The sequence below is a fragment of the Gavia stellata genome, chromosome 16 (assembly GCF_030936135.1).
Source record: "Gavia stellata isolate bGavSte3 chromosome 16, bGavSte3.hap2, whole genome shotgun sequence".
NCBI lineage: Eukaryota > Metazoa > Chordata > Aves > Gaviiformes > Gaviidae > Gavia > Gavia stellata.
The window spans coordinates 8,266,981-8,293,673 of NC_082609.1; the positions used below are offsets into that span (position 1 = coordinate 8,266,981).

A 26,693-nucleotide genomic window follows, 5' to 3' on the forward strand; every position below is an offset into this window, starting at 1 on the left:
CTCACCTACTGTATTTCTAACCCCTTGCAACAAAGGAGCCTGGTGGTGCCTAAGTTGGTCCCTACCTGACAAGCGGCAATCTAGGTTTCCATTTTAACAACCATTTAGCATGAAAAGCTTCTTAAATAGTTAGCAAACTGTTGCCAAAATGGTGAGTAGCTTTAGATTAATGTCAGAGTCTGTGGGGGTAGGATTAAAAGGTCTTTCACAGGATACATAGCGAAAGGGGAGCTGGACTGGGAGTCAGGAGCACTGGGTCCAGCTCCCAGTCTACCAGTGGCCTATTCCTTGATCTTAAGCAAGGAAAGTCTGTGTGCTGCAATTTCCCAACCTGTGTAAGATTTAGCTTTACGTGCTTTATTTGCTGACCTAATGAGTGTTGAGTCCATATTTTAAAACAAACTGCAAGTCCTCACCTGGTTGAGTGGAGGGGAGAGGTGCAATGGGTGGAGAATGGGGAAGCTGAGATCTGAAATTTCCATCAGCATTCAACACACAGTTGTCAATTCATTTCATATTCCTCATTAACCAGTCAGATTGATTTATTCACATTATAAATTTAAAGTGTAACTGAAATAAACTCACCTCCTGCTCCGATTGCTCCTTTGTAGTGTCACGCTTTAACTTGGAGATCTGTGTATGAAACTAGGCAACGATAAGATGATGGAAATCCTAATAAACATCCGATGTCTGTTTTTTGACTTTGCCTCTGCTAGCTGAATATGCTCCTTTATTCACTGCATTTGAGCTTTCTTGATGCTTCTGTATGACCCAAAAAGGCTTCAATGATTCCAGCAGATGTGAATGATTTGGGAGTTTTATATAAAGCCACTGGATCTATGTGGTCTTAAATTTACGAGTTCAACTCTAGGAAAAAAGTCCTAATCCCAACTAGTGAGCAAGCAAATGTGAACTTCAACCACAAAACAAAATAGAAACTGATCAAGCTAATAGACTGACAGGTTAGCCCTTATGATAACAATAACAAATAGCTTTAGCCTCTAGGGTGGAGAAGGGAATTGGTTTCGAAATGCATTCTCCAGGATCTCGGTGATAAGGTCTAAGTTTGTCTATTCCTTGTGCTGCATGCATTTTTATCTGTAAAACTGGATGGTGCCTCTTGAATCAGTGTATATTTATTTCTGTGCATATTAGGACCAACAGCCTAATATCTGGGGGTGGTAAAGGACTTGTAGCACTTTAATGTAGTAGCTTTCATAAATTGGGAATCATTGATAGAATGCCTAGTGTTTTTAAAGTTGAATGGACTTGCTTTTATAATATATTTAAAATAAATTTTTAATGTGTTTTCTGAAACTGTGTATGCAGAAATGACTGTCCCTGCCTGTTTTGCTCCAGTGATTGATTTCCCTTCTCTCTACTTCTTATGAGAATAAGCTTAGTTACCCTGGTCTGGTGTTTCCTCAGCTTAGGCTTCCTGCCACGTCACACACTGCTCTCCTCCAGCCCCTTTGGGAAACATCCTTCCCAGCCGTCCTTTGAAGGTGTTGGGTATAAATTGCAGGGTTTACTGTGTTCATGCACGAGCAGCCGACAAGCTCACACCTGAGTGCTGTCTTGGGCATAGGTGGCAGGTTCAGGCAGCTGGGGGCTGCAGAGGTGCTTGTGGGGCAGGAGTTGTGAACTCCCAGCTGCCCCTCACGGCTGCTTCCAGCCAGCCACCATGTCCCAAAATGCCAGCCCGTCAGAGGACCCCGCAGCACTTTGGCTCAGACAACTTTTAACAGAGTGGCAGCCACAAGGGGAGGAGACGTGAGGAGAAATGTAAGGAGATGTGGACAAAGCTGGAGGAGATGTGGAGGGAGACATGTTCGTGCAGGGCGCTCTGTGCCCGAGGGTGCAGTCCCAGAGGGACCATGACCATGGTGGATGACTTGTGCCAAGGTAGGACACCCCTGAGGGCTAGTGGCCATGGACAGTCCTTGTTGGTAGGGCACACCGGGAAGCACAGAGGAGCAGAGAAAACCCAGCATGGAGAAGTGAAGACAGTACCACACTTGACCCTGACCTGCACCACCCCTCACCTCACTGAATGAATTGGGAGAAACTGCGTAAGAACAGGGCAAAGGGGAGGTGAACCTAGGAACAGTGGAGGACAGGTATTTGGATGAAATTTAGCCAAAGGAAGGAGAAGGAAAGGTGTTTACTTTGGTGTGTGTTTTCTTTTTTCTCAATACCCAAATGTGATTAGAAGTTTGTATTAATTGGCAACTAAGTAAGTAAAAATTCCCCAGGTTGATACTGTTGCGGATGACTGTGTTGGAGCATCATCTACTGCAGTGACTGCCTCAGGGTCAAGCTATGGCTGGCTGTCCTTAGGGAAGAGCTGCTACTCTGTGTGGGCAAGTATTTCAGAAGAGGGGCTGGGGTGGGACTCGAAGGCACTCTTGTCCCTCTGACCAAATACTGCAGTGGTCTCATGTGACCCTCCTGCCGTCCTCCTTGGAGCCATGGGCCTTGCTGTCCTCTCAAGGCCTTGCGGGTGAGGCCCTCTGAGAAATGATAGCAGGGCAGCAGCCACCATGCCTGCGACACTTCCCTGCCTGAGTCTGTCACCAAGCCACATGTTCAAAGCAACACAAAAAGCTTATCTTAAAGGCAGTTTGTCTGTTTACTGCTGAGATACATGGCCATGAGAATAAAATGTTAAAATCACCCAAGCCTATACATGCATCTTGTCTGAACTACCATTTCCTGTGGTTTGAGGGAGCTTAGCATCACACAACTGTTTCCCAGCTTAGGGCAGGATGAAGCTGTCACTCTCCTTTCTGTGTCTGCCTTGAGAGCAACCACTGGTAGATCCATCCTGCACCATGGTTTTCAGGGGAGAATTTTTAACAGCTCACTGCCCTTTCTGTGTTTAAGTTTTTAGGTGGGGAGAGCAGTCTTTCAGCCCAAAACAAGGTAAGTTTATAGGCATTGCTCATGGCCCTATCCCATGCTCCCACTTAGGACCCTCAGCACTTTCCACTGTCACCACTTCATTTCTTTTGTGGCCTTCCCAACACTTCTTTTTACTTAACTCCATGGGGTGAAAAGCAGTGAAATAAATGGAGGGGAGATAAACAGTAGCATGTGCGAAAACCTGCACGTGTGAAAATCGGCATGTGTGAAGGAATAGAAAGGCTCTTTCTTGGGAGACCAGCAGATCACTGCAAGCATGCTCCTAAGGGAATACTGTGCCATGATTCTTGGCCACCGGAACATTTCCAGGGGGAGTATGTGCCAAAAGCTGTGACAGTTTAAGCATTTTAGCAGGTTCAATATGTGCCACCCTAGAAAAATGCTGAGGAGAGTAGGACTCTGGCAGAGGAGCTAGGGCAGAGTCTGCATTGGCCTCCAAGATACAGAAAATGGAAATGGTCTGATTTCTGACTGGAGGTATAAAAAAATAAAAAATAAAAAGGGCTTTTTCCCAGGACATCTTTAGCAGCACAGACCTTTTGGAGAGTAGAATTTCTGTCCCAAGGACCCCAAATGGCTCCATTAAAACAGTAAGTTCCAGATGACAGCTAAGTTGCAGACTTCTCTTTAGAGGGTAGTGCTGCTCCAGCTGAGATTTAAAGGCCTGTGCAGGTTCCCTTAATTTGATTAGAGGGCTGGCTTGGATGGGCAGGCTATTACAGCTTCAAAGGCAGTAAAGCTGCCTGGGTGCTGATGGGTTTATGAAACATTGTTTCTCACTTCATTGCAGCTCCCACAAAGAATTATTAGATCAGGTTAGTGATAGATACCTAATAAAGAATGTCTCTATGTGGCAGTTTATTTCACAGCAAGCTAGTTCCAGACTAGCAGACTGTGAAATCTTGAGGTTCCCATGAGGATAAATATGCTGAAATAAACTGCAATTATATGAACACTTCCATGCACTTTTTAAAAAAAAAAAAAAAATGAAAAAAGGGGTCATTGTGTTAGCCTGAGCTGGAGGTACTTAGCATTGAATTAGCAAACAGACAGTGACAAAAGCAGGGTTTTTTCCCTCTCAGTAGGCATTCCAAAACAACTTAAAATCTTTTCATTTGCATGGGATGAGAGTTTGCAGCCAAAGATGAAATACAATCTGATGGTAAGTACCAACCTGTTCTGGCACCGATGGTGCCTGTTTCTCCAGCCACTCCCAGCTTCCCATAGAATAGTCCAGGGAGCACCTGCGGAATCTCTTCCTCACAGGGACAGGAGGAAGTCCTGCCTATTATGATCATGTTCCCTTTTATCTACTTGCTGCTATTATCATCTGTCCCTACAGTCTGTGCTTTCAGCTTCCCAAATGTCCTTCTGCAAGATTTCCTCAGTCTACCATTTGATTTTTATTTGTAATGTTAAGATAAACCTAGAAAGCTTGCTATCAGGAGCTCTGAAATCACTGTCAGCTTTCTGGTGTTTTCCCTTTCCCAAAACCAAGGGAATATCTGTATGGTTTTTGCCAGGAGGGTATTACTTCAGGCCGGCAGATCCCAGACAATTTGGCCAGGGGCTTTTATAAGCGGCAGCATCTTGCTTTTTTAAATCTCTTTGCTCTTCACTAACTGCTTGTTGGCCTGCGGGTAAAGTCATTTGTTTCCACCACCTTCCTATTGGAGTGGCTGGCTTCTGGGAGCAGTCTCCCCAGGAGAGCGCACTGTGGTTCTCTAGTAGTCACACGGACAAACAGGAATTTGTAATTGCCCGAGTGCGCCAGCAACAAAAACTAAGACAAGAGGCAGAACTGTTAAGGAAGCGTATTAAGTCCCTGCCCTCCAGATTTATTCTGAGACATGTTTGGTATTGTAAGGACTGCCTGGAAAATAGATGGTTTAGTGTTTCTCAGTCTTCTTGTGGGGAGCAGGCAGAACAGGCTGCAAGGCGCCTGTGTCAGCGTTACCGTGGAGCCGGCTGATCTGATGACCAAGGGCTTTGAGGGGTCTCTTTCTTGCAAAGGTATTTCGTGTGTGTGATTCAGCACGGTTCATCCCATGCTAACGCACATTGTTCCACATGTGGGATTTCAGACTTTAAAGTAATTTTAGTCTATAGAACCTTTTTTCTGGTTGTGCAGAAAGCCTTTTCTTCAGGAAGATGAAATCCTTTTCCATTTACAGCTGCCTACACACCTTTGACAATAGCATATGCCGTCTGGTATTACAGAGGTGACAGCATTTCCAGAAGTAATATCTTTTCTCTACAGATCAGTAGGAATTTTTTTCTTCCCCCCCAGCTTTTTTTTTTTTTCCCCCCTGAAGATGAAGGAAATGCAAGGCTTCAAGTCAGATATTGCTTTGGGAAACACTTTCCCAGGTCCAATCTTTTCACTATCCCTGCCTTGTCATTAGTAAAAAATCTATCTTCTTTAATATTTCAGGCAGGGACTCCTGCCTACACGACATGAGGAGCTTCATGTGAGGAGGTAGCCAAGAACAGGCATTTGTGGAGGATGTCGACGTGAGTTACGTACAAGGGACGGGGCGAGAGCCGCCGGTTCGGCCTGGCCCTTTGCTTCCTTTCGCGCTGTTATTAGAGCGATGCTGCTTCAGCTTTGGTCGGCTGGAGAAACCCGCGCTAGGAGCCCGTGGGCCGGAGGCTGAGGCAGGCGAGCGCTGCGGCGAGAGGCTTGTGTTCCGCTATGCGGGTCCCTGGGGAGCAGAGGAAGCCCGGAGGCCGGCGGGGCCGGCGACGCTCCCCGCCTCCGCCCCGAGGGACAAGGCCGGGCACCCGCTCCGGCAGCGCCCGGGGCCGAGGGAGACACCGAGTTTCCTCAGCCCCCTCACGGGAAGAGAGCGAGCGCCCCGCGGGGCGGCGGGGGCGGCTGAGGGGAGGCCGGGGCCCGCCGCTCCCCGTCAGCGCCCGTCACAGTGGGGGCGGGGGGGGGCGCACTGCGGTGCCCTGGCAACGGCGCGCGGCCTCCCCCTCCCCGCGCTCGCGCGCCTCTCTCCCGGCGACCTTCCGGCTGCCGTGCGAACACCGAGGCGGGCCGGTGCCGGGCGGTGGCGACAGACTGGCAGCGCCTTCCACCAATAGACGCGCGGAGCGGCGGCGGCGCGCCCCGCCCCGCGAGCCGCTCCGCCCAACCAGCGCCCCGCCTGCAGGCGGGGGGCGGGACTTCCGCTGCCGGGGAGGCCGTTTTGTGTGTGTGAGTGGTGCGTGCGGGGTCCCGGCTCCCCCGCGGGCGGCGGCGCTTGGGGGGCCCGGCCCGGCCTCCGCGGGCACCGCTGAGGGGCGGCGGCGGGCGGCCCTCCCGGCGGCGCGGCCCCTTCCCCTGGCGCTGACGGGGGTCCCCCCCTTGAGGGGGCCCCTGCAAGAGTGGGGGGCCCCCGCGGGGGCGCCGGGGTCCCCCCGAGGGCGCGGGGCGGCCCGGCGACGGCGGCGGCTGTATCCCCGGTTCTCGGCTCCCCGGGCGGGGTGAGGGGCGGGCAGGTGGGCGATGAATGGTTTCAGCACCGAGGAGGACAGCCGGGATGGGCCTCCCGCCGCCCCCTTTTACGGCCAGAGCTGCTGCCTCATCGACGACGGGGACCGCTGCGTGCGCCCCGCCGGCAACGCGTCCTTCAGCAAGCGGATCCAGAAGAGCATCTCGCAGAAGAAGCTGAAGCTGGACATCGACAAAAGTGTGAGTTGCCGCCTCCCCCGGTCCTGCCCGCCGCCGAGCCCCCCTGAGGGGCCGGCCGGGCGCGCCTCGCCGTCCCCAGCCCGGGCCCGCAGTGCGGTCTCTCCCGGGGAGGCCGCGTTCCCTTCTGCCGCGGGCGGGCGGCCGGCGGAAAGTTGCTTATCCGCCCGGCAAGTTGAGCTTTCCGATTGCCCGGGGGGGTTCACTTCACCCCTACAAGCAACGGGGAGAGGGGGTGCGAGGGGCGATGCTTTGTGTTGCCAACTCGGTTCCTCTGGACCGCGTTTTCCCGTCCTCGGTGTTCCTGCGCCAGGGTAAGAGAAGCAGATGCCCGGGTAAAGATACGGCTTTTCCTTATGGCACCGATCGTCTCGTGAGGCTTAATGAGGCGGCACTAAAAACCGTGTTTGGGAGGAAAGCGCTCATACGGTGGGGAGCAGATGATGTTCGCGGGGAGCTAAGGAGCGAGCCGTCTTTGCTTTGGAGGCGATAGTGCTATTTTAATTTCGGTTTCATACTGAAAACTGCTGATGCTACTAGGTGAAATCAATGTTATGGGTGACTATTTCAGTTAGGTGTCACTGATGTTATTTAATGAGTAAGAATTCGTGTTCTAGTGAAGCAGATTATTAAAAATGAACCACTGCATCTAATTCGGAAGGCGAGGTGCGCAGCCTCTTAAAGAGGGCACTTGCGCGCTTGTTCGCTGGTCGGCACTAAACAGCCCAATTTGCTGCTGGCCACTTAATGACATTAAGTGACAGCTGTCAGCTCAAGATAGTAACCGGTCGTTTCCCGAGCGGAGAAATAGGTAAAGCAGAGCAGCCCCTCAAGATTACAGAAGGAATTTCTCAGAAGTGACTTGGTTAACGCAATTCTGCTCTGCATCCTTTTCTTACCTGATCTTTTAAAGATTAAAAGCATTAAAAACAAATAAAAAGGTGAAGTTTTGAGTCAGTCTGTTTGGCAGCTTCTGCAGTCAGCGTTTGCACAGCCAAAATACATCATGTCATGGGACGAGAGTGACTCAATTTGAAATATAATCTTATTCTTAAAAAACAGAGTATTTCTCCTGGCTGCAGTCCTCAGCAGATTTGTTTAGTGGTATAGTAATTTCTTTCGTTTTAGAATTAATTCTTTGTTGCCAGATGAAAGGCTTTAGAAATAAAAAGAGGAAATCAGACTAATGAACTCAAAGTGAAGGGAAAATATGAAGTAGGCTGCATAAAGTAAATTTGAATGTAGGGTGCCTGTGTCATCTGAAGACTTTTTTTTCCTTGCAGGTGCCAAATAATTTTTTTAACTTGCAGTCCTTTTTTGTATATATGCTGACTCTAGTGAGATAACATTTGTTAAAAAGGGGGTTCTGTGGCAGGATAAGCTATAGGAAAGAGGCATTTTTGGTTTTGGTTTGCTTATTTTAATTGAGGTAATTAGCCAACTTCTACTTGGTCTAGATTTTGAAACACTTGCATTAATAATCTTCTGTACTATTCAAACCAGAAAGTTCACAAGAGTGGAACAGAATAATATTTTTCTTGATAGTTACCTGGTAGTAAGTCCTGAAGCAAATGCACTTCCTCCAGACAATCACCTATTTTTTTCTGACATATGATTGCAACCATAAAAAAGAAATATATTACCTGCAGAGGTTCAGGTTCAGCTGGAGCTCTTGAGTCCTTCATTTTCCTTGCCTGTAGTCTTTGTAATGTAAATTATCTCTGACTCAAGAGTACGATATCAGGCTTGGGGTTTAAGATTAGAAATTCCTTAATGTCATGAGGCATTCAGTCATGCCAGTCATGAGGGTGCACTCTCTAATACTGGTGTCTAAGTGGCTGCTGTTGAATGCTGTTTCTACAGAACCTGTTTTGATTGCTTTTTCACCACTTCTGATTCTTAGGTGAGACATCTGTATATTTGTGATTTTCACAAGAACTTCATTCAAAGTGTCCGAAACAAAAGAAAGAGGAAGACAAGCGATGATGGAGGTGATTCTCCTGAGCATGAAACGGATGTCCCAGAGGTTAGTAGGTGCCAAGTGGGTGTAGGCTGCTTTACCAATTTTGAGCATGTTGAAATTTCACTTGGATGTTTTCATGTATCGCAAAATATTTAAATTTAAAATTGCAACTCCACTGAAACTGCTATGGAGTTACTCTCACTTTTCAGAGAGACTTTTTTCTGATGTGTAATATCCTAATTTTCTTCTTCATTCCTGTATGAGTTCTTTGCCCATGTAAAGTTTTCTAAAAAAGGGGTGTGATAAGGTAACTGCACAGTTTCATGTATGTACTGCTTCCAAACAGAGCTGTTAAAACAGTATTTGATATTAATTATTTTTTAAAAGTAAAAACAACTTATTTTCGATGGTGACTGAGGCCCCTATCTAGGTTCTTTGTTACCTAGCATGCATTTTGCAAAACATATTTGCATGTTTTGCAAATACACTAGAGAATTCAATAGGCCACTCTCTCTGTGTTTGGGTATTTGATATCCAGGGATATTAAGCTCTTCCAGACCTTTGCATATATGGTATTTTTGGCACTGTTTAAAACTACCTTCAAATAATTTGTAACATCTTTTTATTTTCAGGAAATAGGCCTGCGGGAGGTTTTCTGTGTTACAGAGCTCTAGAATAATCTCTTCTCTGTGCCATTGTGTGCTGTATTTGCTTTGGTGATGTTTCTGGTACTGTTGACATTGCAAAAAGTTGTGCTGAGGTGATGTTCCTGGAGGAGCAGAGTTCTGGCCATGTCAGCAGAGCCCTCTGCTGGAAATGCCACCCGTATTGGCAAAAAGCATTTTATTTCTGAAAAAAAAAGCCACCAAGAATTGTTTTGCCAGCCAAGCTGTGTCTTGACTGCAAAGCTGTGTCCACATACCTTCTCTGTGGAGGTGTTGAAAGAGTAGCAAGTTTTGGGTTGTGGGTTTTTTGTTGGTGGTGGTTTTTTTTTTTTTTGTAAGGATACCTGACATTTTGTTGTAGCTGTTTGTGTTTCCATTCTACAAGGTTCTCCATCAAAACTTTCCTGTACGGGCTTTACGTTAGTTGCCAGGATGTTTGGTGAAGACCCAGCTGGCATCTAACAATGTTAGCACTGTAGAGCATGCAGGGTATTTGGTGGTTAAAAAGTGAGGGATGCACATCACCTAACTGAATAGGGAGCTCTGCAGTGTGTCAGTTTTAATGTAATTTTCCTCTTGGTTTTCAGCAGAGATTCCTTTTGTCTTTGAAACATGGCATTTCCCACATGATCTTCATCTTCATCTTCCTTCCTGTAACCTCCACCACCCTTGCTTTTAAACTGTGCACTTCCCATTTAAGTATTTGAATTTCATTTCTTCTCTGTCTCTGTACTCTGTTTTATGTCACAAGCCATTTGTTCAGTGCCTGCTAAATTGATATTTCATGTGTGAGCTTTTTAAACCTTGTGGGAACAAAAGGTTCCCCTTTGCTTGGAGGTTGCAGAGGTGTAATTGAGAGCAGAAATTGGCCAGCAATTCTGTTGACAGCATGTGAACCAGAACAAAATTTCGTATTTCCCTGAGGCTATTTTGGTCCTTTAGCATTAACAAATACAAAATATACTTAGATTTGTCAGTAAGGCAAGCCCATGTGGTTCTGAATGCAAGCAAGGAGCAGTCCTGTTGAGGAAGAAATAATTATTTTTAGATAACTCTACATTTCTGCCTAACAGAAGCTAAAGGAAATGCTCATCCCCTCTTCTCTGCATCACTTCCAGGTTGACTTGTTCCAGCTCCAAGTGAATACTCTGCGACGTTACAAGAGACATTATAAGTTGCAGACTAGGCCTGGACTCAACAAGGCTCAGCTAGCAGAAGTAAGTGACAACAGAGGTAGTATCATCTCTGCTATTAAAAAACTTTTTGTCTCCTCTGCTGAAGTGCACATTTCTTGGACACTGATACCTGTAGTGACTCTGTCGCTAATACATACCGTGTGCTCTGCGAAAGGTTTCAGGGGATGACACTGCTTGCTTTCTTTCACCTGAGACAGTCATGGAGTACATGGAAGCTGGCTCTTGAAAGCATGTTTTAGTAACTTGCTTTTCTCTGCTTCCTTTCCCTCCTTGTTCATAGTCACAATCCGTTACCTTTAGGGAGCAGAAACAGAACCTAGTTTCCGGTGGCTTAGGTGTTAACTGAAGACGGCTGTTGTACTGAAGCTCAGACTTACACACTACTAGTCACCTTAAGGGCCCCTGTTAGTTTTTCTTTCCTCACAGGCACTTGAACTGGTTGGAATTGCTTCTTATTAAAGGCAAAATCACTGACCATGACTTCAGATTCCTTATTATTCCTTCCCTCCCTTGTCCTGATGTCTTAATGATTCTGTATTAGGTCAATAAAAGGCTCTTTCCTTAAGGGCCTCTACTGCTGCTTTCTCACCATATGGGGTACTTGTTAAGAAAGAATTCTCTGTAACTCTTTGTTATTTGGGCTAGTTGTGCTTGGTGTGCATCTGCTCTGCTCTCTTTCCTGACTTGATCTGAAGGCATTCTGTGGGAAAAGTCTTCCCTAAACTTGAAAAAACTGTAGCAGTTACTGAATGGTAACAAGGTTGTTTTTGTAAGCTGAAGCTTTCACAACGGGCTGCCCAAAACTTTTTGCTTTTGCTTTAAAGAACAACAACCAGCAGACCAAAAAAGCCAGCAAGGCACTGTCTTGCTCTCTTTCAAAGTCAACTAGGGAATGAAGATACAGAATACAGAGAATGTGTAGTGTAGTGCATGTAGGAGTAAGGTGAATGAAGCAGGGTGGGTGTATGTATGTCCTCATTAGTAGTTCTGATTTGTTGTGTTCTAACTAACCAGTTCATAGTCTCTCACCTACCTCCTGCCGTGAAGGACTACTTATTTAGGGAATTTACCATGAATGTGCCCAGGAGGAAAAAAAAAAACTACTATGCAAGCGGAAAATAAAGGGAGCCTAACTTAAAGTTGTCACACACTTCCCAGATTTCCTGTGAAGTCTGAGCAGCTTTGACCCTACGCTGGATCCTCGTCCAGCTCCCATGCTTGAAACACTGCTGCCTGAGGCTCTTAGACTCCTGCTGCTACCCCACCGTAAGGAAAACTCAAACTTCCATAAATCTTCTTGGAGTGACTTACTGCTCAGCCTGCATCAACATCCAGTTCTGGAGCTGTGTTGGGTACCAAAAAAGAGCTTCTTCCATATGAGAAGCGGATCTCATCCAGCTCCAGCATGTTTTCTACATTCATTTTCTGAGGAAAAAGCAGCTAATGGTTCAGGGCTTATGCTAGTGTCAGAGAGGGGTAGCCCTGACCAAATCCTAACCCTCCCATTGCAAATCCCCTGGTGTTCTTTCCGATGCAAGCACATCCAGTGTGTTTTCCTTTGGACTTTTGCTACATCTGGTTCACACAGCAAAGTGTTTCAATATTTCTGACACTCTCCTTTAAAATACTGAGGTGCAGAGAAAGCTTGCCCTCCAAAAAATCTCGGCATGAAATGCCGCTTAGGAGAGGCTATGCTGCTTTGGCAGGAGGACATTCTGGCTTCCAAATTCCGCTTGTAGGTTGGCTGCAAATACTGCTGATATAGCAAGGCTATGCTATGTTCATACGCACATTCCAGCTGTAAAGAGAGAGAGAGGTAAATGAGGACTGACAGTTTGAATTGGTGCATGTTTGACTAAAAGTATATTATGCTCAGTGGCCATAAAATCGTTTTTGAAAAGTGAAGAGAAACCCTGTTCTGATTATTTCTACTTTTTAATTTCAGAATTTCTGTCTCTTTACATGTTGTCCTTCTAGACTGTCAGTCGTCACTTCAGGAATATACCTGTGAATGAGAAAGAGACGCTTGCGTATTTCATCTATATGGTGAAGAACAACAAGAGCAGGCTGGACCAGAAATCAGAAGGTAGCAAGCAACTAGAATGAAGATTAACAAGACTTGGAATAAGAGAGACCTTGAAGGAACAGATGGTATTGTGCATTTTAGGTATATAAAAACTGTTGACGTATATTGTAAATTTTTTTTTAAATGCAGTAAGTCTGGATGACAGAAAAAATACAGACATTCTTATCAGGAGTATTTGAAAACATGTGCCCAGCATGTTTCTGAAGACTTCTTCCCCTCATTTCAAAGTCACGTTGGAATAAAGAAATGAGGATAATGGGGAAACCAAGTAAACCTGTAGGACTGTGGAGTTTGTCAACTCAGTGTTTTAAACCATTTCTGGAAATCTGCATCTCAGTGCAATTCAGATCACAGATGGAATTTTTTCACTGAATTCAGACTGCATCACAAACCACCGTGCAGTTTGTCTTGGCACAGGACCGGAATAGCGGCAGAGATAAAATTCATTATTAAGGTGCATGGGTCAGAAGTTTGTTTGAAGCTTGCTTCCCACCTACACATGCTCTGTCTTGCCTTGAGTCAGTGCTTCAAGTCCCAAACTTCTACAAATGCTCCAGCTCACCAGATCTACTCCAGTGAACACTACTTGACTAGCTTGAAATTGATTTTTTTAAATTTTTTTTTAACCATTTTTTCTCCCGCCCCCTTCCGACATGGATGCCAAGCAACTCTCTGCAATCTCTTTTTCTAATTTCTTTTATTTAAGAACTCACTAATTGATTGTCTGTAAGCATTCTAAAACTTCCGTATTTCCTCAGAATGTGGTATTAAGGCAAATACAGCTTACTTGCTGGGTTTGATCATGCTGGTAGAAATGCTTATTTAATTCACTTATGCGTATTTCCCTTGTATTCAAGGCTCAGTGATGGTAGGTGAAACAATGGCTTAAGACATCTGTCTCTTAATCTCTGTGTCAGATCAGGTATCAATCACAAGTGATGTGAATTTTATACTGAAGCTAGTCTTTAGCAGGTGTCACAAAACTGCTGTGTGGATTAGTGGGCTCGGCAGTCTCTGTTTAGTATAAAGCAGACTTATGCTAGTGGGTGTATCACCATAAGCAGGGTAGCGAACTGACTGGAGCATGATGCATTTCATCTGTCTTTGCAATGGGCAAAAAGTAACAAAGCACTTGCCTTTTGTGAGCATTACATGTGCTTTCATAAGAGGTGTGTGAGTGGAGGGTGGCATGCTGGTGCTCTCCAACTGGGCGCTGTAGGAAGAGATTGCTCTGATTTTGTTATTTAAAGCCATGGTGTCCTTACAAATAACACAGTGGTTGTTTTGGCAAAAGGAGCTTATAAAAGTGTTGGTCATGACTGACTGTTCTCCAGTGACCTCAAACTCTATTCAAGGGGATCTCATGATTTAAAGCACCACTCTGTTTCATTGCTGTCCTAACCAGTGTCTCCATTCTGTTACAAGATGCCAAGACTCCACATAGAGAGTATATTCTCAACAAGCCTTAATCGAGGAATTGAACAGTAGAAAACTTTGGCTAGCATTTTGTCAATGGCAGGTTTTAATATTCCAAAACTGGACGAAGCTTTGTTGAAGAGCTAAACACACAGATTACAATCCCAGCTTAGTACTGCATCATGTTTCGTAAGGCATGAAGGGTTCACATAGTCAAGCTCTTGTTGAAACTCTCCCAGGGTCTCTTTAAAAATCAAGTCACAATTTAAAGCGAGCTGTTCACGTCAGCTCTGAAGTGTTTGCTAATACTCCAAAGACATGTTCAACAAACTTCAACATGTCTAAGTCCTGTGTCATAGGCAGAAATACTCTGTTATGGTACACATCCCATTTGTGAAGTTTTGGGGAGTGTGATTGTTTCAGCATTTCCTTGTTCGATTCAGTGTGGATTTTAAGAACATCAGCCAGGAGAGAGATTCAAGGAATGAGGAGAGAATGTCTTGTGTCGGTATTTCATGAATGTTTAAAAATTTCCTAATTACACTGGTCCTTTCCTTATTGAAAGGATGGAGTAATTCCCACATCAGTCAACATGATCTGGCTTCTCTCATTCAGGACAGATAGCTAAAAGGGTACATTCTCTGACTGCATGTTAATCTTCGAAGTGCTCATGTTATCAGAGGATATTACCAAGGGAAAATGAATTTCTGAGTTGAGAGGGTTATGCCTCATTGTAACTTCTAGACCAAAACTGTAAAAATGTAGTTTGTTTGGGGTTTACTTTTTGTTGTTGTATTTTGTTTTGTTTTATTTCTAAGAGTAAATAAATCTGTTGGGGTGTTTTAGCAGCCAGCAGCAAAATGATTCTTTTCAAGGAAATATGGTGGCAGGTTCCATCTGTTCAGGTGTATTCACTGGAATGCTTTTCTGCAGAGGTGGTATCCAGGAAGCTTTTTTTTTTTTCCTGAAAATAGGCAATTGATGTAAAATGTGATCCTTGTTGGTTTCACTCTTAAAGCAATTATACTTTTTTGAAAACATTCTTAGTGAAGTGTGATGATGAAGAGATGTTTACCAGCCATTAGCAGTTGTTTATAAGGTGGAAAGCTTGGAGGCAAGACACCAAAGAAACAGAAGAATCTTTGGCTGTCGGACCCCATGGCCTTATAAACCCTTGCAAATGCCTTATTACCTTGTTCTCAACTTAGCTAGAGAAAAACGCCTTGAGCAAAAGAAAGCCGATGTCTTGTTGGAAGGGTTAGCCACTTTATGGCTCCCATGCTATAAACTGAAATCACACGTCAATTCAGTAGCAATATCCATGTTCAGGGTGCCTGTGATTCTTGAAAAGCATTTAGTATCTAATAACCAGAAAACGCAACAATGCAATTGTCGGTCTGTATAATACCATTCTGTGTATTTGATTCCTTATGCTGCATGCCAATTAAAAAAGACTTTCCAACTTTTTGTTTTAAACTTCAAAGTAAATGTGTTTGAACCTCACACTTGTGAAGCCATGAGGTGGGACGTTTTCTCAGCACTTTTAGATGGGACTTGTTGGAAAGGTGGAAGACCCAAATCGCTTTGGCTGGTATGATAAGATTTTTTTTTTCCTTTTACATTTTGCTTTTCACAGATGGGCCTTAAATTCTGTCTAGCTTTGAACCATGGAGCACAAGCCTTGGGGGCTTGGAGGATGACCAGATGTCATCTTCCATTTATAATAGTGGAAGCTTATTTCTTACAAGCCTGCATAGGTGACATTCACCTTGGGGCAAAGGAATCATCTTTGAAGCCCTCCAGCCATTATATAGCCTAATTCAATTACATAGCCTAATTCAATTCTCATTGAAGAGTTGCATTAAATTCATTAGACTTCTGAATAGATTCAAAGCCATTAGTATGAAATTCAAATAATAGGGAAATATCTCTTCCGGGGTTAATTTCATCCTGTATGCTGACCCTCAGTTCACTTTAAGGGAAGAAGAAGAAATCATTGCTGCTAGTTACTGGCTTGAGCTCAACTGAAGGGAGTTGGAAGCATGCGAAGACTTGAGTCGGTGGCAATCTGATGGCTGAGAAGTGCAAATATATCCAAGGAGGCTGTGTTAGAATGCAGTTTTTTAAAAATTTCTGCATCTCAAAGAATATTGTATATCAACCTGAAGTAAACAATTGCATTAAAAGCTAATTTCTTTTGCCAGGCACTTCAGATGCTCAGCCTGAGAAAAGCAGAGCAGGCAGGTTTGTACCGCTTGTCCCCAGTACTCTGGTGTTCCAGTTTTCCTTAGAAATGTGGCTGTAAACCACTAGATAGCCTGGAGTGCAAGACTTGGCCAAAACATATCAAGTCTGGCATTTAAAATTAGTCTTAAGTGCAAGCTGGCTTCAGAGAGGCTTCGAAATCAAGAGCCAAAATAATCCGCAGTAAGTGTGAGTTTTCAAGCGGGTCATGATGGCACAGAGAAGATGAAACAGGACATGGCCCACAGAGAGACTGAACAAAACAGGCTTCCACAGATAGCAACGTGGAGGAAGAGTTGTTCTGTGTTAGCTCTTGTAATGGATGTTTTATGAGAGGGGAAGAAGGGGGGAGCTGTGCACTTTACGTCTTTTCGTTGAGCCAAATGTAAATACCAATGGGAGATCTTCAGCAGTAACTGCAGTTGGAGGGAGAGAAATGGTCTGCTGGGAGACTGTTTATTTAAATTTGCAGATCGTTGTACTTCCCCAGAGCACTAGAGTCACTTTGCCTCTACAAGTTTAAAAGAGCGGGTAGTACAAGCTAGCCTGTACAAAAGGAGTCCTTGTACTGCCCAGAGTATTGACTGAAGAGTCCCAAAGGTGAAGGAATGTTATTGATGCCTCACTCCTCTTGTCACTGATGACCTTTAGCCCTCTCTAGCTTATCAAGTTAGGGAGTTCTCATTTTCCACTTTCAAAGTGCAAATGAACTGTTACGATGTAAGATACTCCTTGCACTTTTCACAGCTATCCCTGGTCTTGCGTTTTTGACTTGCCTGTGAATACATCTGTTTGGAATGAATTAAATAGTTGAAGAAAGTGGGGAGAGGAGGGGGGCTCCTGCCTTAAACCTGAACTTCCCTTGCAAGCAACTCTGCAGGCCGTCCTGTACATCAGCAGACTCCAGGAGCCTCTTAGCTGAGCCCTAACGGGGCTGGGTTTGCTCCTGTCCTAGCCGCAGCTCTCTGCTCCACAGCTTGAGTGCAGGGCAGGGGAAGAGCAGGTAACTTGCAGAATGGCTTGGAGTCTTAGCAGGCTTACTGGGAGAGAAAAACTGTGTTCCCTCTTCTGTTTCTGGCCTCCATGTATTGTGCTGATCTTATGCCAAATGTTTTGGACACCTTGTATTTTTAACTGTGTAATATAGCTGTGTATTGTTAAAGCAACTTAGTAACTTATAGCAAAAACTGTAGAACTCATTTCTCTGAGGTGTAGGAAATGTCCTGCTTCCACTGTGTATGAGACTTTAACTCTGTACTGTCTGACAAAGATAAAATACTGAATTTCACTTTAATAAATGATCTATCTAGCAACAAGACCTACATTCCCTTCTGTTTGCCTTTCTGCCCTTAGCACTGTTGGTTTCAGAGCCAATGGAGTTTTGCTTTGCATGGGTATTTTGTGCCAGGCTTCTCTGATTCACTGTCATTTCCCACCCACCTCCCCAGGGCCGAAAATATTGCAGACGTGAAGGGGAGCACGCCACTGCTGACTCAGATATGTCAAGCCTGAAGTAGAAAACTCAGGTGATGGGATGTTTTGTGACAAACCTGTGTGGGTTGAATAAATGCAAATCATGGAGTCTTTTGAATGCAGCAAAAAGACCTCACAAGAAAAATGGATGTTGTTGGAGAGCCACGTGACCTTGCATTTTGGGAAGTATTGGGCTTTTCTATGAAGGGGATATTTTTCCCCCCTCTATCATGAACGTGTCAATGAAGTGCAGTGTCTCATTTGATTCATGTTTCTTAATTAATCTTCTTTATGTCTAGTTCAACCCTGTGCTTCTGCTTCCTTCTCAAGTACAGCCTTGGCTATGTTTAATGCATGACTTCTAGCTCCTGTTGTCCAGAGTCGAAGCTGCATGCCCAGCTGACAAGGTGGGTGCTACCCCAGAGCAATGCTGACATGTACCATCCCAATCAGTTGAGCTGCAACATCCTTTTCCATGTAGTGCTTTGCTTCATTTCTTTTTCCCATATTGCTCTTCCTCCTGACCATCAGCCTTGCAGGCAAAGATGCCTCACTTTTTTGCTGCAGTGAGGAAGTGAGCGATGCCAGAAACTGGAGCTTGAACACTTGTTCTCCTGAACCCTGTCATGGCATTTCCTAAGGCTCTGCTGGCACTGTCTGAGGCATGCTTTAGCCTTGATTTTTAACCAAGAAAGAGGTTGTAGTGTAGCTCTTCAGACACTTGGGCTCTTGCAGAGGAGGGTGATAGGATGTTGAGAGCTTTCCACTCAAAATACATGACCTGAATTTATCACTATTAAATTGCACTGTTGATGTGCAGTAAAGATTTGCACAGGTAATTCTCCCTGAAACAATCCCACAACATCTTCTGTATCTTTATTCCTTGGTGCTGTCCTACAGCCAACTCGCCTGTCTGCTTATCATCGTTCAATTCAGGGCAAGGGCTGGGAGGAGGGTGTTAGCTTGTGTCGCCACTGTATGGTGACTTCCAGCCATGGAGAACGTGCCCATTTATAGTGCCAGTGATGCATGCAGGAGACGCTTGGTCCCCCCTGTCCTATGTCCCAGGGTATTAGCTTTCAATAGCAAGGGAGTGGGGACTGCAGGGAAGAGACCTTAGAGAGCTGAATGTGTTGATGCTTTACTGAGCTGTGAGAAACAATCAGTGACCGGTAGTTATGTTTGAGCCTAATATTCTCTTGGCTAAAGACTGACCTTGATGTATCGGAGAGCTGGGGGAGGCTGAGCAGGCCCATCAGAAACAGATCCTAATGTCCTCAGTGCCTGCATTTGTGGACGTGTCTGGAGGCATTTGCAATGGTCCAGGATCTTTTTGCGTGAGGCAGCACGCTGCCGTGCTACAAGAGTATTGTCACTGTCTCTGGGAGCTCTCAGTTGAAGAGGGCAAGACCAGAGGTGACACAGGTGGGCACCACAAAACAAGGAGCAAGGGTGGGTCACTTCACAGGACATCACCTGCCTGTTGTCAGGCTTTTTTAGGAGGTATCAGGGAAAAGTCTTCAGGTGAGGACAAGGGCAGTATAGCCCAGTGGAAGGGGAAAAGCTGTGTCATTTGCATTCCCAAACTGGTGAGTGTGGACTCTTCTGCCAGCACTGTGAGAAGGTGTCCTGCCCAGGGAGGAAAGGCAGAAAGGCCGAAGGACAGCTGTAAGTGCGAACCTGTTGTGCAGGTTCCATCTTTAACGTGAGAGGGTATACTGGAAACTCCGGTGATACAAATGAAGTCTGCCAGTTAATCTGTTATTTGTATAGGCTAATAAATAACGCTGCTTAATCTCATGTTTGCTCCCTGCCAAGAAACCCACAGAAGGTTTCAAGCTGAAAACCAAGGAGGAATCTGCTCAGATTTTTTAACACATTTACACCGAGAAACTGAGCAACCAGCGGATTGATCTGATGGGCCTAAAACTACACGTCCCTCTCTCCGCTCCCTGCTGCCGTGCGAGGGCAGTGTTAGCTCAGTAACCCGGGTGGTGGGTGCTCCGCAGCTGCACCTCTGAGCCCAGGGCAGCTGGCCGGGGGACCAGAGCCACTTTCCCGTCCAAAGACGCCTTCTTGGTAGGAGCCGGCTGTACTTGTCAGATACCGGAAGCGGGATTATGCTGTAGTGGGATATGGAGATCATAAAAATGGTTTGTTTGGGTTTGGGGTTTTTTTTCCCCTGGTTGGACATTGAAATTGAACACGTCCGATTCTCTGCGTGAGCCGTCCTATGGCGTCCTCGCAACGTTGATGGAAACCAGGCTTCGGTTCTCCACTCCCCAGCAAAAAGGGCAGTGCAGAGGGCTGGGGAAAAATGTGAATGTGGATTTAATGGTTTTATGTTTTAGAGATGTGGTTGAGCAGGCTGAGTGTGCAGGGGAGAGCCTTAGGGCTTGCTTTTCTTTTTTCTTTTATTTCCCCTGTATCCAATAGGGGATGACTGCATGGCTCTGCCAGCACTTAATCTCGCTTTGCCAGGAGCTGGAGCCGATTTCACATCTCTTATCCTTGCAGGCGGTGTTGGCTTCTTCCCTACGTACCTCAAAGACCCCTAATGTGCTTTTACTTAATTGTTTTTGGAACTTTCTCCAAGATCCGTTCCCTTACATGTTGCAGGGAGTACTCCGTGATCCTGCAGCATCCTCAGCAGGGAGCACCATGTGTGGAAGAGCAGAGACTGCAAGACAGGGGAAGAGGGAAGTGTCAGGTCACTGAGATGGCTCTGCTGCTTCTCCGACCACATGTATGGACTGCCAGGGACCAGAGAGCACAATGATGGGCACCGCATTAGCAAGCTCGCTAACCCAGGTTGTGACCCCAAAGCAGAGAGGAGGCTCCAAGTCCAAGAGGTGTGTAAGCGTTGCCTCTGTCTCTTCCTGGTCCTGACGCCTGTGTGGGCAAGTCCGTCTTTAGAAAAGCGAAGGAGGTGGGTTGTATCCAGTGGTCCTGGAGCCAGCTCGTTCGTAGCTCAGTTTGGTGTCTGAGTTTTCGCCAGCTCCTGCGCCTGTTGAGCAGACGGCAGGCCGGCAGCCACGGCCTGGCAGGCAGCCCTGCGCAATCTGATCTCCTGTTTGGTGGCTTGCCGTCCAAATTGCAGGCCCTTCGTTGGGCTGGGGTGGGAAAGGCAGGCGCCACATCCAGCCCCTCTGCACAGAGATGTGGGGGAAATAGCCCGGCACCTTCCCAGCTCTGCCCAACCACAAAGGGCAACCAGGATCCCTGTCGGTCCCCCAAAACAGGACTGTTCAGCTCTTCCCTATCCAGTCTGCCCTGGAAGGATCCCTGTACCCTGCAGGTTGATGTTCTCATCCTTCCACAGCCGCCTTTCGAACAGAACCAAGTTGTTTAATTTCTTCCTGAAATTTCCACTGGTTTACTGGCCATAAACCTCGAAGCTCATGTAAAAAGTGGAGCCCTTGGTGAGCTACTGCTGGCCTCGACTCATCTCAGCCCTCTTTGTCTCTCTTTTCGTGGGGATAAAAAGCAGGTTGAAGGCTCTTCATTGGTGCAGTGATAGCACTGGGTATAGACAGAGTTTTTCTTATTAGACTAGCGCAAACTACAGTGCCAGGGAGCTGCTGTCCCTCACCAGGCTATTCGTTGTCCTCCTCCCTTCTCTCCTTTTCCTGATCCTGTTTTCCCCACTCCTCCCTGCTGCGCATCTGCTCCAAGTCCTTCATGTCCCCAAAGCAGGCCAACAAAGGTATCTCCCCAAGGGCCTTCCCACCTCTTTATGCCACGTTCCTAGAAATAGGAGCCTAAAAGAGCACTGGGTGTGGAATTGCGTGGGCTTAGCCCTAAGCAGCTGGCTTGGTTCCTGGAGGTTTTGTAGGGTGAGTTGTTGCACACAGCAGCCAGACTCAAGTTCGAGGCAAGCTGATGAGCTTCAGCGCAAAGCCTGCCCTTCTACTCTCCATCAGACACAGGACCAAAGTAGTGGAAACTGAATAGTGAAGGTGAGCAGAGGAGGGAGTTGTGGTTGACTCAAGCTTTGTGCACCAGCTCAGACTCGTAACTCCTTCCAGCTTCTCAGTTTGGGAAGGAGCTCCCCGGCTGAGGCAATTAAACCAGCCTGCTCTGGCCCCCATACCCCCCCGGCTGCTCCTGCAGGTCAGTTACAGGCCATGAGAATTTTGTCAAGGTAGCTGCAGTCTAAGGAAAAAAAAAAAACCTTTTCCTCTCAATTCCTCAGCTTTCAGCCGCTAGTGACGCCATAAATTCCCCTACTTCTCTGGTTACTGTAAAGTCTTTCAGGGTGGTCAGGACCCGAATTCCTCATGCAAAAGAACAAGCAAGGAAAAAGGAAATTTTGCAAGCAAGGACCTTCCCCGCCTCGGGGATCTGTCGCAAGGAATCGGCAAGGCTCCAAGCATGTCTCTTACCTTGCAGTCCCTCGGCTCAAGTCTCTTGGGTAACTGCCTGTCTCACTCTCTTCTCGCCGGTAAATATCCTCGTACCAGCCTGCGCGTCCTGCTTGTGCTCCAGCAGGTCCGTCTGGCTCCTTGGTCCCTCTGATCTGCAGGCTTCTGGAGCTGCGGCAGCTCCAGGTTTGCGGTTGCACTTTAGCCTTGGAGTAACCAGAAGAGACAGAGCTTTCCCGCATCACACAGCTGTGGAGATGGCATGGAGTGCTGCAGAGCAAAGTGCCTGGCTGTTTTTACCCCCTGTCCTGAGCTGTACGGCACTGCTCCTCCACCAGATAGACCCAGCTCACAGCCAACTTCTATCCTGGACCTTAAATCCAGCTGCTGTGTGGGACGCAAGTGGGCTGCTGTGCCACCCCACACCATCCAGCTTCCCCTGAGGGCTGTGCTGAGATGTCATGTGAGAAGATCAGCAGGAAATTGGCAGCAAAGTGTTGCTGCTGCCAGAGAAGATGCTTGCTAATGGGATTGCTCCACCTCTGAGCAGGACAAGAATGGGTCATTCTGCAGAAAGCCACGATGAGCAACTTTGCTAACCCCACACCAAGCACGTGAGTCTTGTGAGAGGAATAAATAGACACTTCTCCCAACACCCCTCACTGGGGAAAGGTCCTTCATGGAGTGGAGCAATGAAGGTTGGCTTTGGAGAGGTAGGGTCGTGGGGTGGATGGTGAGTTTGTCCATGGTTTGAAGGACGGTCTTGGAAGGTTGGCCCAGGCTCTTGGTCTTCTCCCAGCACAGGCAGCTACATGGAGAAATATACCCCGGGCAGAGCTCAGGGCTAGCAGACCCAAGCAGGGACAACCATAGGGGTGAAAACCCAGAGAGTTTGGATTTGTTTTAAAAAATAAAAGAAAGGAGGGAAAAAAAAAAGTTGGAGCCTTCATCTGCCTTGTGGCTCCAGAGTCTTCCCATGCTTGGACATAATTTCTACAGCTATGGATTGGAAATGCATCTTCTCTTTAAATGGGTCTCAGAATCACGTGACTCCGGATGCATGGAGATTTGAGGAAGAACTATTGCATGTCATGAACTTTTCAGCTGAGGGGGCCTCTGTTGGACAGAAAACCTTCCCACCTGAGCGGTAGTCCCAGGAGACAGTCTGACTTGGGAGCCAGCAACTGGGCTGAGAGGCTCCGAGTGTTGGGAGAGGATCAAAAAGCTCCCCTGGCAGTAAATCTTTCACCTGCCATGTTACTCACTGGGGCTTGTGGCCATTCCTCTGAGGTCGGCCCCGGGTCAGGATTTCTCCTGTCTCTTTGGCCCCCAAACCTGGAGATTTTTGTCTTATCTTTGACGCCATCTTGACACCGAAAACAAATTATGGCCCAATTACCCTTACTGCGAGGGGCTGGGGCTACCTTAAATGGCCAGAACTATCAGGCGCTACCTTAAGAGTGGGTAATTAGTGTGGGGTGCGGGGAGGGGAGGGGGGCAAGGACTGGGGGGACCCCTGGCATGGGGCTGCCCTTGCCCCCCTGCTTGGCATGGCAGGAGGAGGCATCCCTTCCAGCCCCATCCCATCCCATCCCATCCCATCCCATCCCACCCAGTCCCACTCACTCTGGCCCAGCCCTGCTGCACCCTTGGGTTCCAGAGAGGCCAGGGCAGAGATGGGGTTCCCCGCTGCTCCCCGCCAGCGTAGTGTCCGGGGGGTTCCCTCCTGCCCCATGCCCCCCCCGGCCCTGTGTCCCTGGCTGGGGCCAGGCCAGAGAGGCCCCGTGACATGACAGGAGGCAGCAGCCCTGCCTCTGGCCGTGACCTTCGGGGTGACCTTGAGCGAGTGGCTGCCGGGGCTGGGAACCGGCTGTGCCTCTCCTCCCGAGCAGGGACACTTCGGTGCTCACCCCAAGGAAACAGCGAGCAGCAGCATCACGGCCGAACTGCCCTAACAACTGACCTGAAACTTAAAAAGTTTCTTTTTCTTCCCCTCTTTCAGTGACCTTAAAGCGCGCTCGTCTCTGCCATGTGCCTGGGCATTTCTTGCCCGGGGTTGTGCTCTCCGCCTGAAACCAGCAGCTCTTTTGGGGGCCAACACATGCTGAGCTGGGTCCCAGCCCGCAGCCTGGACCATGCTCATCTGGGGGCTGCTGCCCGAGTCCCTCTGCCCAAGGAAGGTGGTGTCGGGTGCATGCGGAGCCAGGTCCCGTTCCAGGATCCGGCTCAGGGAGCGGGGAAGTGGAGCTGTGCAGAAATATCGGACGCTCCCCTGGCCTTGCAGGTTTGCTCCAGGTACCCTTGCACTCCTGGGTGAGCGGGTGGCTGAAGCTGGGTGTTTCTTTCCCTTTTTTTTTCTTTTTTCCCTTTTTTTTTTTTGTTGTCAGATTGGTATTTTATTTGGCTCCATACTGTCTACCGAGCTGTCCAGTGTAACCCTTCCCTTGCTGCTTCTGAGATAAGAATAGGCTCCCCCGAGATCAGATAAACAGGCCCATAAATACCTACAACAACAACAAGCAGGGTCTGGGCTTGGCAGGAAGGGAGAAAAAAAAAGGAGACATTTCTTTGCACGCCAAACCCCAGGGGTGCAGATTGTGGGGTGGGAAGCGCCCGACAGCCCCTTTGCCCCCAGCGCTTGCCCCCTTGGCCAGGCAGGGGAGCGAGGGGCCGGGCAGGGCAGGCAGCAGCGCGGCTGGGTCCCCTCCACCGTCCCTCGTGGCTGGATTCCAGTGGCAGGGGACACAGCACGTATGATGTCGCCCTGGGGCCAAGCGATCCCTGCGTGCGTGTGCTTCTGTCCGGACAACTGGAGATTCAAGCCTGCGTGCCAGCAGCGTGCTGCTTCCCAACAGCATCAAGTTCATGGCAGGGTCAAGCCGTAGGTGTGTGCAGGGCCACCTCCCCTGGCCAATGAGCTAGGCTCTCAGATGGCCAAAAATTCAAAGCTGGTGGCCAAACCACTCTTCTTCCACCCAGGTTTGGTGCAGCCGGCACCGGGAGCCCTGTTGCTGCCTGCCAGAGGCTGCCGGGACGCCTCTCCCAGCCGCTGAGGTTTGCTGCCTGAGGAAGAGACGCTGCTCCTGTGCAGGGCTCCCACCCCCCTGCAGCTCCTCTCCCTTTGGGGGTGAAGGGGGTGTCCCCATCCTAGGCTGGAACCAGCGCTGAGCTCAGCATCGACTCCCTTTCCCGGCCTTGGAGCAGCAGAGCCGCCTGTGCGGTGCCGAGGTGGGGACGGAGCTCACTGCTTGCAAATACACCCCTTCCAAAGGGTGCGTTTTGGGAAGCAGTGAAGCCCTGGGGTACAGGAAATGTTTAGTGCTTTTTTTTCACCCACCCTCCCCCAAAACACTAAGCCCATCTCGTAGGAAAATCCCCTTGCTGGGCAGGGAAACCCTGTGCAGGCGTGGAAAGGGAGAGCGTTTTCACTTGGAAAATCACGAAGCAGCAAGGGAGCCTGGCGCCGGGGACACCTTTCCCAGAAGTTTGCAGCCAGCAGGTACCACCACCGGAACCTTGGGGTAAGAAAAGCAACAATCCTGCGGATGCAGGCAGAGCATCGCCCCGGCTGTGCAGGGTGCCCCCTTCCCAGAAAGCAGCAAAGCTGGAAACCCAGAAGAAAAAAACCACCAGAGGTTTTTGGTGGGGTAGGGGAGGGTCCCCAGGCTGCAAACGATGTTCCAGAGAGAGCCTGGTGTGCCTGCCGAGGACATGACTCCTGTGCAGAGTCCCCCCTGCCTTTATGAAGCAGAGCAAGTCCCAGGTCCTTGTTTAACCCTTTCTCTCATCCAATGCTGAGGTGCAGCCCCGACTGGTGCCGTATGGATACAGGGATATGGGCTGGCACATGTAAGCAGGATTGGGGCTGCACACATTTATGGGGCGCTGGATTACAGTGTTAGTGATGGCTTGGGAGCTTTCCCGTAAAAACCCAGCCCTTTACGGGATTGTGAAACATAGCTACTTCATACAATATTTGGGGCTGATTTTCTGTAAATTTTCTTTTTTTTTTTCCTTGAATGTGTTTGGTTTTAGAAAAGCCCTATTCTAGCTTCACTCATTGACTTGGTGCCATGCTAAACTTTTTATAGCCTGAACAAAACAATACCACTGCGGGCATTGCTCCGCTCAGGCAGTCAATTTTCATCTCAGCCTTGTTCAAAGAGATCGGAAAACAGATCAGGGGCTGGGAAGGCAACCGTGCAGAGGCTCCGAAGCAAGGGAAGGTTGATTCACGCAGCCTGGTCATTGAGCAAGCTTTAATTATGCCGGCCATACCCCCAGTGTTAGTGTGGCTGTCCATCTGTATTTGTATGCATGCACAAATTGGTTATAAAACCCACGCTGCTTCCCCACGGGTGTTCTGGGGTGAGCTGGTGTATTTCTGGTGTGTGCGGCTGCACATGCACAAATTGATCGATGTGTCAGCGATTTATAGATGTTGCATCATTATTTCTATACCTTTAGTTGCAAGCAAAAGCTTGGTTTCAAATGGAAAATTTAGTGCTCCCCGCTGAGCCCTCAGATTAACCCTACAATAACTCGTGACTCTTCCCCGTGCTGGTTTCCTTTGCCCCGAGCAGCCAGCCGAGCGTCAGGGTTTATCCTGGTGTCTCTGAGAGCAGCAGCGTGGCCAGGCTGGGAAGGCAGGATCGGGCCCTGAGCCCATGCACGCGCGTGTTGGA

The 26,693-nt window shown here is 47.7% G+C and overlaps 1 protein-coding gene across 3 annotated transcripts; it reads left to right on the top strand.

Moving 5' to 3' along the window:
- Window positions 1-6,418: 6,418 nt before the first annotated feature.
- SAP30L (SAP30 like) lies at window positions 6,419-17,489 on the top strand. Of its 3 annotated transcripts, XM_059825382.1 has the most exons (4): window positions 6,419-6,604; window positions 8,505-8,627; window positions 10,348-10,446; window positions 12,403-17,489. In XM_059825382.1, the coding sequence occupies exons 1-4, from the start codon at window positions 6,419-6,421 to the stop codon at window positions 12,529-12,531; spliced, it is 537 nt and encodes a 178-aa protein (XP_059681365.1). In that variant the 3' UTR covers window positions 12,532-17,489. The 3 variants fall into 3 exon arrangements, with proteins under 3 accessions (XP_059681365.1, XP_059681366.1, XP_059681367.1); XM_059825383.1 differs by lacking the exon at window positions 8,505-8,627; XM_059825384.1 differs by lacking the exon at window positions 8,505-8,627 and having other exon boundaries at window positions 10,363-10,446.
- The last annotated feature ends 9,204 nt before the right edge of the window (window positions 17,490-26,693 follow it).